The sequence below is a fragment of the Varanus komodoensis genome, unplaced genomic scaffold (genome assembly GCF_004798865.1).
Source record: "Varanus komodoensis strain SLA01 unplaced genomic scaffold, ASM479886v1 scaffold22, whole genome shotgun sequence".
NCBI lineage: Eukaryota > Metazoa > Chordata > Lepidosauria > Squamata > Varanidae > Varanus > Varanus komodoensis.
This window is the reverse complement of record NW_025335606.1, coordinates 9948350-9964410: the sequence shown is the minus strand read 5'-3', so window position 1 is coordinate 9964410 and position 16061 is coordinate 9948350. Positions and strand designations below refer to the sequence as shown.

The 16061-nt window shown below is 47.5% G+C and overlaps 1 protein-coding gene across 2 annotated transcripts in view; it reads left to right on the top strand.

Moving 5' to 3' along the window:
* The window catches only part of MBD2 (methyl-CpG binding domain protein 2), a 62563-nt gene that overhangs the window by 23048 nt on the left and 23454 nt on the right, over positions 1-16061 (top strand). For both annotated transcript variants that reach the window (XR_006414864.1, XM_044431555.1), the window contains exons 2-5: positions 1867-2026; positions 6890-7027; positions 14386-14476; positions 15417-15594. Coding sequence is in view for 1 of the 2 variants with exons in the window: in XM_044431555.1 (XP_044287490.1) it covers positions 1867-2026; positions 6890-7027; positions 14386-14476; positions 15417-15594 (567 nt within the window). In the remaining variant the exon portion in view is untranslated. The remainder of the gene's footprint in view (positions 1-1866; positions 2027-6889; positions 7028-14385; positions 14477-15416; positions 15595-16061) is intronic.

Sequence of the window (16061 nt, the reverse complement as noted above, 5' to 3'; positions counted from 1 at the left end):
CCTCACATCTTGACTCAACAGTCTGTTCAGTGTAACACATGGGCGATTGCACATTTTTATTATCGCAAAGCTGTGGCATTTTATGCTGGTGCTTCCTGTGAGAAAAATGCAAAGTAGGAATGAGGGATGTCTGTGCCCTCAAGCACACCGTAGGTGTCTGCCAAGAAGCCCTGGCTAATAATGGGGTGTCGTCCTCTTTCAGCCTGAGGGCTGGACTCCATTTTGGAGGAGTTTTCTGGACTGCATTCCAGTGGGGGTGGAGCCAAAGGCCAAAAAGGCGGGACTAAAATGCCCCAAGTACCGGAATATTTTATTTTATTTATTTAAAACTTTTGTATTCTGTCCCATCACTGACGTCTTGGGACGGTTCACAATAGCAGCAGTAAAATAAGATAAACCTAAAAGTAGCACAGCATCCAATAATAAATAAAAAACCATGGATTAAGATAAATTAGCAATTAAAATAGTGGGAAAATAAAAAGGGTTTCACCTGGCACCGAAAGGAAAGAAGCATGGGTGCCACGTGAACCTCTCTGGGGAGCGTGTTCCATATTTGGGGTGCCACCACAGAGAAGGCCCTCCTCCGAGTAGCCACCCTCCTGGTCTCTTTCAAGGAGGGCTCCTGGAGGAGGGCCTGTGCCTCAGACTTCAAGGGGCGGGAGGGCACATGGGGAAGAATTTTAGCTTACGGGTCTTATCATCTCCTATTAGAATGGGGGAATAAACTGCATAACAGCTGGGAAATCTCAAAATTAGACCAGGTTGGGGCAAAGCAGGGTCTGGGGTGGGGGAACCTCTCCCTAACCTGGGCAGCCTGGATGTGACCCCTGGACCTGAGGTTCTGCACCCCTGCCAGCAAAATTGGAACCTCTTATTTTATGGCCTTCAACATGGTCAAGGCCTGTAGAAAAGTTGACGGCACTTGGCAGAAAAGGCTTCCCAAAGCTGCAGCATGATGCTGTGATTATGTGCCCTCGTGGTACGAACCACCACTTAGGTTAGGTGAGGAAGGAATGAACTTTGAGATTTACCTGGTTTAGAGATTGGCTGTGGTTCTTTTGACTTTCCTTGATTTTCTCCAGTTACATGTGTGTGTTGCCTACCCACCCACACCCCCGTCCTTGTATCAGAAAATGCATTCTTCTCTCTCTTTTTGAGTGGACGTTTGAGCAACAGGTTTTGGCTGCACCTCAGTCCATGGTTGGCAGTGCTATCGGGCCAGATGAAGGCAGGGATGCACTAACAACACCTGTCCAGCTCACCTTCAGAGTCTAGGCACTCAGCTGGGCCAGAGAAAGAGACCGTAGCTCCCTTCTGTTGTCCCAAAGTTTATTAAGAACGTAAGAGCCCTGCCAGATCATACCGAGGCCCAGCTTCCTCTTCCCACAGTGGCCCAAGGGACACCCATGGGCAGGACAAGAGTGTAATCACACCCCTTGCCCAAGTGCTCTAGCAAACTTTCTCTGACCCTAGAGGTAGCCTATGGCCATCAGCACTAGTGGCCATTGATCACTGTCTCCGGCATGAATTTGCCCAGTTCCCTTTGAAAGCCATCACAATATCTTGCAGGATGAATTGCACTGTTTAGCCATGCACTGCATGAAGATGTACTTCCTGTGCTGTGTCCCAAACCCCCCACCGATGAATGAATGAACGAACGCAAGAGAGGCATCGGGGTCGCAGGCATCACCAGGCCCAATCTTTGTGGATTGGGGCCTGAACAGACCTGTGTGTGAGGTGGGGGTTCTGTTCCCCACCCTCAGCACATTCACTGAACACACCTTGGAATCTCTGAATAAGAAGTATATTGATGACAACCTCATAATATCCCCCATTGTCTTCTTTTTCTGCTCTTTACATTTGTAGCCCAAGTGGGAAGAAGTTCCGAAGCAAACCCCAGCTGGCAAGATACTTGGGGAACACGGTTGACCTCAGCAGCTTTGACTTCAGGACGGGGAAGATGATGCCCAGTAAATTACAGAAGAACAAACAGAGATTACGGAATGATTCGCTCAATCAAAATAAGGTTGGTTCACAAATGCAGCTTATGACTTTGTCAGTTCTGAAATCTCCACAATTTTCTGAAAGGAAAAAGCCAGCATCCTAGCAGAGGCCTTGCATCTTTGCATTGATCTTGGTCAGTGCTGGAGGTGTATCCATGTGCATTTTTAAGTGCATAATTTTCTTAATCAGGAAATAAGTCTGGAATACAGATTTTGATACACTTCAAAAATTGGGAAGTGTGCCTAACTGAAGGTGATAACTGATGTTAATTAAACACTTTGTGAGGAACAGTGATATGACTGAAAAAAGCGTTTCTTGGTAAGCTTTTGTTGAGACAGGGAATGCTTTTAAATGACCCCATGGTTGCCATTGATAGGCTCATTATCTGGGGAGCAAAAGCGGGTGTTTGGGGGAAGATGGTCTTGCCAGAGAGTGCAGGTTGTACAGTAAAGAACATTGCCTGAGCCCATCCTCAGAAGAGTAAGATTTTAAGGGCCACCTGCATTGTCTAACTTTAGACTTCAGTCACTGGTGTAATGGGCCTGGACTGAAATTTAGAACATACGAAGCTGTCCCTTATGAAGCTCCCAGACTGTGTTTCTAAGAGAAGCCTTCCCCAACTTGCTGGCCGCCAGATGTTTTGAGACAGCCATTGTTCAGGAAATCTGCAGTCCAAAGGCAGCAGGTTGGGGAAGGCTTCTCTGGAGAATGTGGGATCCAGTCTAAGGGGAAAAAAATAATGGTTCAGAAGATCTGGCAGTCTTGGGAGTCAAGAAACCAGCAATTCAGACCACCCAAGCCCTGTGTGGACCATGGGGAGAGGTCTGAAGGTGAGCTGCGGGCTGGGAATCAGGGTCCATGGGATGAAGCAAGTAGTCAGGACTGAAGGTCAAGTTGGAACCAGTGGACCTACCAAGAAACAGGATCAGGAAGCAAGCCAGAAATCTTGGCTGAGGAGCAAGCCGAGTATGCAGAAACATGCTGGAGCTTAGGAGGACTTGAAGTAGAATGGGAAGCTCATTTATACTCTCTCCTGTCCAGGAGGGTCCAGTGACCAGTGCAGAGTCTTAGAGACTGAGGATATGAAGCTGCGCAGACAGGTGCTGTGGCAGGTGCTTCAGCAGTTTGCCACATGGTGTGGTATGGCCAGACCCAGAAGTTTCCAAGAAAGAAAGGACCTTGGCAGTGTCCAACACTGGATGGATTTATAGCCTGCCTTTTCTGCTTCTTGCAAGCCGAACAGTAGTTGGAACACAGGAGGTTGTCTCTTGGTTCCTGTCCCAGTTACCAGCTCAGAGGATGTGTAGAACTTTGTTCCTGCTAAGGGCTGAATTCCATTTTAGAGAAGCGTTTGGTGGCCATGTTCCAATAGTGGGTAGGGCCAAATGCAGTAGAGGGTTGGCCAGGGGACCTGCTTATTGCCCATTGCTAAGCTGTATTTCAGCCTTTTGAAATGGGGGAAAACATCACAAAGGCTGGGAAACTACCCACCAACTGGTAGTCAGGGAAAGAGGCAGGGCCAGAAGAAAGAGGATGGGACCACCCGAGGATCTCAAATGGGCTGGACTGGGATCTTTATCCTGCACCCCTGCTTTGAATTCATCTATTCTTTCTCAGTAAGACCTAGGTGAGCACCAAAACCCCCTCTCTGGAATGCCAAAGGAAATTCAGCCTTCCATCTGGAAGCTCCAGGCCACAAATCCACTCTTAACCGCGGGGCAGATGCTTAAAGCAGACTTTACCATCTGCAGCTCTGAAGCTTCAGAATCTGCAGCAATTTTGCTCTGCCCTGCTCACTTTGGCTCAGTTGCAATTGTTGTCTGTGCGGGCTGGCTGCTGTCTTCGTACTGGAGCTGACGGAAGCGATCTTCTGGCTGTGCGTCTCCTATTCTCTCTGACCCATAGGTTCTCAGATGCCAGGGGTCCCCAAACTTTTTAACCAGGGGCCGGTTGAAAGGTGCCGGTGCCGGGCCTGGGCCGGAAAGGTGGTGCCAGTGGTGCGCGTGGGCCGGCGTGGGGGAGGGGGTGGTGCACGTGGGCGCGCGTGCTGGGGGGGTGGGGCTCGTGGCAAGGGGATGCGAGGGGTGCGTGGGTGGGCGCACATGCATGCGGTGAGGGGAGGCGAGGCGAGGCAGGGTGGGCACGTGCCGTGCGGCGGGCGCACGAGGCAGCGGCTGGCTCGCTTGGAGATCTTTTTCTTCGAGTGAGCAAACCGCTGCCTCCCCGCGTGTGGGGCGAGGTGGGCGGCGGCAGGCGTGCGCATGGGAGCGTGTGTGGGCGCACGCGCGCAGCGGGTCCAAATGGGCATGGCGGGCCACATCCAGCCCCCGGGCCGTAGTTTGAGGGCCATGCATAATCCCCCTCACAGATCGTCATGCAGGTGCTTCCAGACTATGGCCTTGCATCATTCATGGAATTTTACAGAGGATCCAGGCAATGTCTGGAAGGACAATGTCACCAGCCTCTCTCATAACCCCCTCTGTGTTTCTGCACCACTTCAATCTTTCTCTTACTGCAGAAAATTCAGTAGGAGAAAAAGATAGAATAGCTACACAAGAACTTCCTATTAGTAATGCCAGGACCCCTCCATCTGGAAGCATGCTTAATTTAATTCTGGAAGAAGTGAAGGAGGCAGGTTAATTTTGTTCTGCCTTTTGATCTTAAAACTTGCCGAAATTTGCATCCCTTAGTATTTGCCCAAACGTCCTGTCAGTGTACCGAAGACCCAAGTAGTTCTCTCTCTCTCTCTGTTGGTTGCTTTGCTACCTGCTTGCTTCTTGCAGCAGGTTCTCTGGTTAGCTACATCCTCTCGCTGTGGGCTGCCACCGCTTGTTGCCTTCTGCATGTCTTCAGGGAGCTTCTGCTTTTCTTGCAGGCTTCTGTCTGAGCCCCTGCAGCTGGCCAACACAAGGTGGTCCTCCAGTGGGGTGGGTGCTTTTCCTGGCAAACCAGTCACCTGATGCTAGTTAGGAACCACAATTGCAGATGGACACGTGAAGGGTCTGTAAGGCAGGTGTTCTTGAATGGGTGAGCACAGCAAAAATGTTCTATAGAACACCAACCTGAGAATTTCAAGTTCCTAGTCCCTCGCAAGCCAGGAGAGAGAGAAGTGGGGGCCTGAAGGGGATTCCTGGTCATCTTCAGGGAGAGCTTCTGTGACTGTACAGCTATCTCTCTTCCCCTATTTGAACAAGAAATTATGTCCATGTGACCGCTTAGATCATGGCACTTGACAAAGAATGCTCATCTTTGATCAGTAAGGCCATGCAGCTTTAGTCTGCCAAAATGGTTTTAGTTTATTATTGGAATGGCATATAAAAACTTTAAACAAACAAACAAACAAACAAACAAACAAAGGTACATGTGGGAATGCTTGATTGCAATCCTAGAAGGTGTAGGAGTACCCAAGCCCTTTATTCTGTCTTTTCTTCCAGGAGTGGAGTCATAGGTTCCCCAGGCCACCATCTGCTACTGTGGTTTAAAATCTGCTAGATCCAGCCTGCTTTCTCCTTCCTGAGTGATTCCAGCAAGTTAGGAGTCACATGATGAGTGTGATGACATCACAGTGCGGTGTGGCAAATCAGGTTCAGCTGCCTTTGTCACTAAGGGCAAACAGAAGCTGACTGGAGGGAGTTCCTTTTGGACTTGAGACACATGGATCACCTTTGAGCTCATTGGAAATTGGCTTTGTGGGCACTTGCATCTCCTTTTCATAAGATCCCTGCAAATCCGCCTGGAAGAGGGATATTCTTCTGCCCTTAGGAACATGTTCACAAATGTGTGTCCCCCTTCCTTTAGATTAAAGGCACCCCTGCGCCGATATCTAATGGTATCCAAATCTCCCCTTTGTGGAAAGCTCCTACTTTGGAGAGGTTCCTGAATGCTTCACGGATACTTTATGTCTTTCCCAACCACAATCTACGTGGACACCACGCTCCACCTCTGGAGCCTTCCTCCAAGTGCCGACTCCAAGGGAAGCTCAGAGGGCGGCCACAAGGAGGGGCGCTTTTTCCGTGGGGGCCTCCTCCCATCTGTGGCACACCCTCCTCACTAAGGATCCAGATTTGCCTGGCGGCAAATTTGTCATCTTTATAGCTCTAGGTTAAGATGGCCCTTTGTACTAACGCTTTTAAAGATGTATTCGGCTACCCAGGGGCCCATCTCACGTGATCCCCCCTTTTACAGATCAGTTTTTTTGTATATTTGATCCATTTTGAATTTATTTATTGCTGCTTTGTTTTTATGGTATTTGTATTTTATTGTTTAGTTTTCATGTGTTCTTTCTAAATTGCCCAGAAAGCTTATTATTATTATTTACTGGCTAATTACTGGTGTTTTTTTTTTTAACAACGTGCAGTGTAGGATAATTTCTGCATCTCCTGATGTCACTTTGGAGACAAGGACTTCAGTGGAGGTTGAGAATCATGTGTAAACTCGTCCATAAAATTGCCCCAAACTTCTTGTATTGCAGGCATGACTAACTGGGAAGCCAGGGGCCATTTTTTTGCCTCCCCAGGACCTTCAGAGGGGGTGCATTCTATAGGGCACTGTATGGTCCATACCCCTTCCCCTAAAATTTAAGAACCAGCAAATAGGCATTGTGCTGCCCAAATTCAGCAGCTACAGAGAACCTCGTGGCTTAAATTTAGCTTGTTTCATGTTAAAGAAATTAAAGAAATTTGGTTAGTGGGCTGAAGTGGGAGGCCCATGAGGCTGTTTAACTGAATCAACTGCTTATTTGAAAAGAATTCCGTTTTCTGGACAAAAACGAGAAAAAGTGATTAATTCCTTGCTTGTCCCGGCATGCTTACCCATCATGTAACCATTTATCCTGTTTACCTGTTTGGTACGCTAACCATAACAAATCCTTTTTTTCTTTGACCAGGGCAAACCAGACTTAAACACAACGCTGCCAATCAGACAGACAGCATCCATTTTCAAGCAGCCTGTAACCAAAGTTACCAACCACCCCAATAACAAAGTGAAGTCTGATCCCCAGCGAGTGATCGAACAGCCTAGACAGGTAACCGCAACATCTTTCCCTTAATCTAAGCAGCAGAGGCTGGTGAAACCATCAATCTACTCAGTGGAGCCATGGATCTACTGCAGATTTTTAAGAAGGTCTCTGCGGTGCAGAACTTATCTTGATGAGGGGCTTCAGCACCACGGACAGTTCCTTTAACATTTGGACTAAAGCCCCGAGCAGATGAACTGCCCCACGGACACAGCAACCCCTAAGCGTCTCCTCTTTAATAGAGTTGTTGTTCTAGAAGAAGCGCTTTTGGAAATACCTAGCCAACTTTCCTAGAGGAAATGCTATGGAATGTGGCATCCCAGTTGGAAGACACTGGTCTGTTGACTGCCTGTTGTTTGATTGTGGTCCAATATCTATGTGTTTTGTAATGCCAATGGTACCCCACATTTTGTTCAAGAACCTCACAGCGGGATATAAGGCGCCTTCCATGTTATCTTCACGTCAATGCTCTGAGGTTGGTTAAGCTTAGAGGGAACAAACTGGCAGCTTCAGGGCTGAGTGGAGATTTAAACCTGGTCTTCTTGGCCCTACTCAAGATACTCCAACTGCTGTGCACCAGCTGAGGGTCATTTTGTAGCTGAGTTACCATTCAGGCCTGTACCTTTTCACTATAGAAGTTCCCCATTAAGGATGAGTAGGATTGTATTAGAACTCTCTTGTTCCTTTGTTCGTTCTTAATTTATACCCCACCTTTTTAACTCCCAAGGAACTCAAAGCAGTCTACATAATTCTTCTGCTTTCTCTCAGTCTTTTCCCCACAACATCAGCCCTGTGAGGTAGGTCGGACTAAGAGTCGGTGACTGGCCCTAAATCCCCCAGTGAGCAGGGGGTTGGACCTGATGGCCTTCATGGCCCCTTCCAGCTCTCCTATGATTCTATGGCTGAGCGGGGGCTGGAACTCAGTTCTCCTGAGTCGCAGTCTCATGCTCATAACTGCCTCACCACACTGGCTCTCTTCAACTTGGGAGTTGCTGCTTGCATCTGGAGTCCTTCATTGAACAGCGTCTTGAACCCCATGGCCTTATTGGCCCCTCCCAGCTCTGCTGTTCTTCAGTTCTTCTACCTTTTCTCAGTGTGCTTTTCATACTCAGCCTTTCAAAGATCATCAATCCTCATACTTCTGGTTCATTAGACGGGTGCTGATTTTGGTGAGTCACAGGCTATTCCTCAACACGGCACTGCTCCAGCTTTCAGAGGGTGCTCGGGCATGGTGTGCCCCCTTCCTCTGCCCTTCTGCATCCTCACAACCATTGTCATCTGGTGTTCTCCTCCTCCTCCTCCTCCTCATTGCTGCCGCCTGCTTGACAGGTGGAGAACACTGTGGTAAGAGCCAGTGCGGTGTAATGGTTAAGAGTGCAGGACTGGGACTCTGGAAATCTGGGTTCCAGTCCCCACCCAGCCATGGAGCTCACTGAGTAACTTTGGACCATCGCTGCCCCTAAGCCCAGCCTACCTCACTGGACAGTTGTTTTGAGGAGCAGCTTTAGAGGAGGAGGAGGAGAGTTATGTCAGCTGCCTTGAGTTCCTTGGAAGGAACAAAGGTGGATTTTAAATTTAATAAATAAACAGAGAGCATACAGCCATGGTCCTTTGTGGTTTCCCCTTTCCACCCTGCCAAGGCTGGAGTGTGAGGCAGGTGAGCATGCCAGTTGCAAAGGTGAAGGGGAGGCTCAGACCCAGGGGCCTCTTCTGAATGTCTTTGGGTGGCTTTGGGCCTATGGCTTCTGCTCTCAGTCGGTGCCCTGGATGCTGGTCTCTCCTGAATGTCTGCAGGGGGTGGCTTTGGGCCAGCCACCGATTCTCAGCGTAACCCACAGCACAGGGTTCTTGCAAGGAGAAGGGGGAATGTGTGAGGCACTTTGGGTTCCTTGCAAGAAGAACAAAAAGCAGGATATAAATGTATTTATTTACTTATTTCGTTGCCTCCCCAAAGCCAAATGGCTCTCTCATCATCGCGATGACAATAATACGCATTGCACACGCTCTTTCTGTTTGCCAGCAGAAGTTGAAGGCTAATATGTTAGGCAGGGGGACCCAAGGAGATACCTGCAGTAATTTTGTTCTCCTTCGGGCCCAGTCTTTTTCTCCCATATTCCGTAGCACCCTTTCCTTGAATGAAGATGCTGCTTGCAGCTCGTGGACACCAGGTGGCGCTTCACTCGCTGCTCTTGCCAGTGACTGTGAACATGAATAAAATTGGACAGTGGTGTTCTTTGGAAGCTCTTGGCTTTTCTTTCTGTCTGTGTTGTTTTGCTGAAAAGATGAGAGATGAAAGTAGCGCCGCTGCTGCTATTAATATTTTATTCTACAGATTTATGAACCACTGTCCAATTTATTTATGTCTCTAACTGGTTTGCAGAACAATCAAAACATTAAAATACATCATGATATGCATGAAAATACAAGTAAAATCTATAATATAGAAACATTTATATAAAACATGATTTAAAAGATCAAATAAAATTTAGGACCAGTACAGCGCATTATTCTAGAAAAATGATTTTGGCAGAACACTCAGTAAAGAAAAGGGTCTCCACCTGGTGCCCCAAATGTGTGAGTGTTGGTGCCCCTTGGAAACCAAAGGGAACATCATTCCCTAAATTCGGAACCAGGAAGGCCTGTGGGATGGCCATCTGGGTCATGGCACAACCAGGAGGAGCTCTAATGACCTTAACTCTGAATTAAGGATCTCAGGGAGATGGGGCACGGAAGGCCTCTTGCTCTTATCCTTGTAGAGTGACTGCCAGATAGATCAAGCCATCTTGGGACTGTATGGACCAATGGCCTGATTCAATGTACAGTCATACAGATGGCTCGGCACCCCAGAGAATGACAGCAGTTGTCTCCTCTTGACACAAGCTCTCCAACACTCTCCAAAGCTGATCTCTATTCTCTGGACCCTCCTTATCCTTTGTCAGATTTACCAATAGAGTCAACTCTTTTAGCAGTCAGGTGCAACATCAAGCACACATCATCATGAGGAATGGCTGACCTTTTCCTATTGGCCGCAGCCTATTCCTTCTGGCACAAGGATGTCAGTGTGGAGTTTGTAAGTGTTCTAGAATGGTCTGGGCATTATTACTGTGAGCAGAGCCACGAGGGCTCTGGGGATGTGTGTCCCAGCTCTTCAGAAGAGCTTATGAAAGGGGACACTGAACCTGAGAGCCAAGGTGTGGAGTCAGAGGTGCACATGGAAGTACCTCGGCATTCCAGGCTGAATAAGCGTTCTTGTTTTTATATGGATATTTTGAATAGAGATGGGGCCCAGTTCAGACTGTCAGAGCCACCATAAAATGTAGCGTAGCGATTGGCTCATTGTGAACTGAACCTTCCTCAGTGGTGTTTCTAATTACTTAAAAGATTCAGGTCACAGGCCATGACCCAATGCTGCATAAAATTGGCATATGGTATTTTATGATGTATAGATGCTAATGCAGAAATCTTTATTAGCATTTAGATTTCACTGATGGCAAGGCAATGGATTTGCCATCAATTTCTCCCAGTAAAATAAATCAATTTTCACCCGCCTTAAGATTAATGCAGAAATGTCCCTCTTCCTTAAGCCCCCAATCCAGTATTGCAGTGGATGCAAAAAAGAATTCCTACACCTTTCCAAGGTGTTGGATTACATATCTCATCAACCTAGTTTACAAGGCCAATGGCAGTAGGGGAAGAGGATGATGGGAGTTGAAGTCCAGCACACCTAAAGTGTGCTAGATTGGGGAAGGTTGAGGCTAACCTGTGCACTTAGCAGTTGTGTAGATCAGGAAAGTTTAGGAGGCTTAGCTTGCAAGCCCAGCTGGACCTGTCGAATTCCCGCTTGAGTGCAGCTTTAAAGGCAAAGGACTCCTGGTTTTGTCTGCTTCTGCCCGCCAAGTCCAACGATTTTGCTCTCCGTCTCAACTCTGGCTTCAAATCTGTTTAATTCTCTTCCAGTTATTTGCCACTGGAATCACCCCTAAAATAAAGCAAACCCCTCTCAACCATGCTGTGAAACCTCAGCATCACAGTGTTGTATAAGCAACCTAAACATGGGTGAGTGATGCCTTCCTTGGGCAGGAAAGCACTAAATGTCTGAGCCAAGCTGCTGATCGTCTCCCACCCTCTCCCTTCTTTTAAAATCCTGGCATTTTGTATCGCGGGAAGCCCTTGATATTTTAAGAAATGGTCTGACAGAGCAAAGCAGGAATGACATAACTGAGCTGTCCTGCAGGACGTGTAAATAGTGAAACGGTGTGACCCAACCGGTCGCTGTCGTGATTGTCTTAAAATTGATCTTAATTGGACAACCAAGGACTAATGACTTGTGCAGGGAGTACAGAAACTAAGCAATTATGTTAACCTACATCGCTCATCCATCACGTTATCAACCCAAGCACGCTCTGTAGGGATCACCTACCTTATTTGAAATAATTGTACCCTAAATTGATATAAAACCAGCTAAATGAGAGCATTTTATAAGGTCCTTCCAGTAATTATGCAAATGGCAAATGAAGACATCTCTGTCATTTTCGCTTCTATTTAAACTGAACAGAATAGGTTAAAAATTACTGTCATTTTAATAATGAACAATTACTGGAGGTTGCACATTAACAGAAACAAATTTACGGAGTTACACTTGAATGCATTCACTTTCGGGATAAAATAATGTTTCTGAATAATTTGATTAGATGCCATACATCTTCTCTGTTTGCAAAATCTCTTTACTCTTATTTCTCTTATTATATTTTTGTCTTTGCTTTGAGAGCTGACTCCTCCCCTGTACCGCTGTATCTTCTATAATCCTGGTTGGGTATGCTAGGTTGAGAAATAGTGCCGCACTAAGCCACCCTGTATGGCGGGTTGGTTGATTACTCAGCAAACTCCTGGTATGCCTGACAAAGAGCTGGTCTTCCTGTGGGCATCTTCAGTCCTTTCTCTTCTGTCTACCAGAGAAAAACAACAACACAGTTGTGTATTCCCAAAGCATCGTCCTATTGTAGAGAGGAGGGCCATCTCTCGCTCACGGCAGACTGTTCAGAGAGACTCATGGTTGGATTCCGAGGAGGTGGAAGACTGAGGTGGGGAGAAGGTTTTGATGTTTCAGGGTTACCTAGTGAAGGATCTCAGGCAGAGTGAGAACTGGCCTGTTTTAGAAGGGGCAGAAAGGTTTTCAGGAGGGGAAAGGGAGCAGATGTGAGATCCAGTCCTTGACCCGTAAGGAGGCATCAGGAGAAAAACTGCTTGGTTGGAGAGGCTTTGCTGTCCCGGCTGTTGGCCCCTAAGAGCCTCCTGAGGGTGGAGTCGGAAGCTTTCCTGAAAGGGAGGGACCAAGTGGGAGCTTCTCGTTTGGATTCAGCTCTTGACATGGGCAGGTGCCTCCCCCTCAGCAGATCGCCCTGTGTTGTCATCTGTTCAGAGGCAGTGAAAGAACTTCTCCAAAGGATTATCTCGAATTTGATAACCGGAAGGAAAGAGGGAAGGGACCGGCTCATGACCGTGTGGACAGTTCCTCTAGAGTGCCATCTGAGCGCTGCTGGAGGGCAGCCGTGGGCGAGGGAGGCCGAGGCAGCTGAGATCACGCAGAACGGTGCAAGCTTTTTTTTGCCACCTTGGCCAAGTGTAGCAGATCGCAGCAGCTCATAAGAAAATCGCAGTCCTGGCTTTGAACCACATGGGCCAGTAGAGCAAGTGGTGGGTTTTCAAGGAGGCCTGTTTGTGAAAATTATGCTACCCTGTGGAAAATGTACTAGGTGCAGATGGAAGAGCATCACACCACGGCTGGCTTCCCATTGTAGGTGGTTGTGTTGTGTGTCAGTAACTGGTTTCAGCTGGCCCAGAAAACTTTGTGACCGTATGTGCATTTGTGCATGGGTCTCGCCAGTCTACATCCAATAGTCTAATCCCTGCGACCCTTTTCCTTTTCAATGAACTGGATCCAGCTTTAGTTAGTGGATTAGGCCCCACTGAAATCAATGAGACACATTAAACATTCCTTCAATCCCATTGAAACAAACTAGACGAGCTCCACTGACTTTGGATTCAGTCTGATGAGTCTTTACCATTGTTTTTCTGGGTAATCTGGGTAATACAGAAAGGAGGGCAGGTCCGTAGGGACTGTGGAAATGAGGATTTCTGCTTGTCTCTGGGATTGCTTTAGGGAAATGCAAGTTGCAGATCCTGCTGTTGTTAAACATGCTTTTGCATTTAGCATGTACTTTGCTTAAAGAAATGCAGGCAACTTCAGGTGGAGGTGGGCTGATACTTCTGTGCTTTGCAGCAGGTATAGAGGGGAATGCACACTGAACCTTTTCTTTCCCAGTTTTATTTCTGAGGAAAAACATCCTTCCTCTGAAGTTGGAAAATCCTCCCTATTCCCACATTTACAAACATCACCTCTCAAAGAGATTCTTTTCTATTCTGTTCTGTTCCGTTCTGTTCCGTTCGACTGCAGCAAGGGAGGGAGGAAATTTAACGAGGCCTTTATGGACTATGGAGAAGACAGGTATTTCATTTATGGACTCCCACAGGGGCATTTGCCAAAGTCTTTGACAAGCTTGGCTGTCAGTGCCCTGCCTTTAAAAGCTGCCCCTATCTTAAGAATGCAAGTGACAGCAACTTTGGGCCTATTGAAAGTGGCCAAGCACTTGAGCTGATTAAAATTAAAACTTGAGAATATTAATTATGAAAGTGAACTTGATGTAACCAATTATCAGTGTACAAGTATGCATGCAAATGCATATGTGTATGAAAGAGGAACAGGAGGCTGAATGATTTTGCACAAGATCACAGTAGGCGAAATAAGCTGCTCTTCTGACATTTTGTAAGGTTATATAAACTGCTTTGGGTTCCTTGCAGAGGAAAGGGCTGGGTATAAATAAAATAATAAATATAAATAGTTGGAAAAAAAACACACACAAAGAAATAACCGAAACCATTCCTCGTGCTGTTAAGGGGATTCGTGCCAAACAGCTGTGGGTACTGCATTCTTCAAAGCAGGGATACACAACTTTTTCAATGTTGGTTCATGTGGGAGTCAGGACATCTATGTTGAACCACAGGAACGACCTTGGGGGGGCTGTAGGTTGGGACCTCCCCGTCCCCGGAAGCTTCTGCCTGCTGCTGTCTTGACTATTTGGAAGCATTGGGCAACTTGTGGGCCAACATTCTGGGGGGCCTCAGCTCCCATCATCCTCCACCATAGCCATACTGGATGGGGCTGATGGGAGTTGTAGGCCAGGGTCTCGAGTTGCCCAGCCCTGTGGTAGCCGAATATTGTACTGTGAATACAGGCCTTCTTCCTGCAATGCTTCGGCCTCCGAGCTGTTCTGACTTGGTTGTATTAATCAAACTGTTCAATCTTTCAGCTTTTCTGGGAGAAGAGGCTGCAAGGCTTAAGTGCATCCGATGTGAGTGAGCAGATTATAAAATCCATGGAGCTGCCGAAAGGCCTTCAAGGTATTCTTCGTCATGCTGACATTTAATGTGCTCTAAATCAGTGATGATCAAACGGAGTTCCACAGAGATGGTTCATAATGCTTTGCCATCCCTTGACTTCGAGACGATTGTGTGAATGGACTCGAAAGATACACTTTGTTTCATAAAAAATGAAAACCTGTGCTAAATGGGGCCGATTTGTTTGCTACAAGCACAACATCTGAACAGAATAGGACCCATTCGGCTGCTATAAAATAAATGTGAGCAATAGCAAATGGGGTTCATTTTTGTTAATTCCACTCATTGCTTGGAATGGGGAGCTTCCCGTCGCTGGTATGATCCTTTCTGTGGCTCTCCCTTGCTGGTTTCCACATGATTTCTCCAGACATCCCACACTTCCAGGGCATTCTGGGAAAAGGACAGCAGCAGCAGCAGTGTGTGTGTGTGTGTGTGTGTGTGTGTGTGTGTGTGTGCATGCGTGTGCGTGTGTGTTTCTTTCCCCTTCAGAATGCCCTAGAACTGGGCTGTGGAATGTAGTGAATTTTGGGCCTCCTATCCTCACTGTCATTGGCTGGGGCTGGGGCTGATGGGAGTTGGGAATCTAACAGCACCTGAATGGCCAGGGGGTTCCTAGCTTTGCCCTAGAGGAATGAAGCATTGAAAAATGGAAGATGGATGTTGTGAGGCCAGAACCTGTGTCAGTATCATCAGAACTGGCAGCAAATGAGGAAAAAGAGGGAAAAGGGGAAATGTGGCAGGGTGGGTGGTGGAAGTGCTTTTAATGAATATTTAAGGAAACGAGGAGTTGAGAAATGCGTTCTGCTTACATAGCCTTACAAAATAAGGTATGTTTGGAAGTTAGGTATGGGAAACCCCGGCTTCAGGATTGGAGGTCCTTCGCTCTGCTGCTTCCATTACCACATGGTGTATCCGAATGGCATGTCTCGCATCTGTCTCCTAGGCGTTGGCCCCGGGAACAGCGACGAAACTCTCCTCTCCGCCGTCGCCAGCGCGTTGCACACGAGTTCCGCTCCCATCACGGGGCAGCTCTCTGCCGCCGTGGAGAAAAACCCAGCCGTGTGGCTGAACACATCCCAACCTCTCTGCAAAGCCTTCATCGTTACGGATGAAGATATTAGGTGAGCCCGGATGATCCGCCACAGTGCGATGGACGGCGGGGCCTTCTGATGTAACGTTCCTTCTCTGTGACGGGTGTAATTCCCTTGTATTAGCTCCTCTCTCTCCTATCCTGGGTGGATTGAAGAATGCTGCAATGAGGTTCTCCATTTCGGACCCTGAACAAGCTCATTGCACCGTGCTCTTCATGGCAACCTGGCTGGCGAGTTGGTGAATTCTGGGAACGGTGGTCCTTCAAAGGGCGCCTGCAGTTGCAGGAGCCTCTGAATGAACACCAAGTTCTCGAGTACACCGTATGCAGAACGACTTGACAGGAGAGAAAAGGGGAAACAGAAAGGGGGCCCCCACACAATTTTTTTTGGTCTTGCCGTTACCTCTCCTGTTGAGTGGAATGCAGGGAATTTGGCCATGGTGGGTGGGGCGAGAGGAACAGGGGCACTTTCCCAAAGTTCCTCTGAATTTGACACCA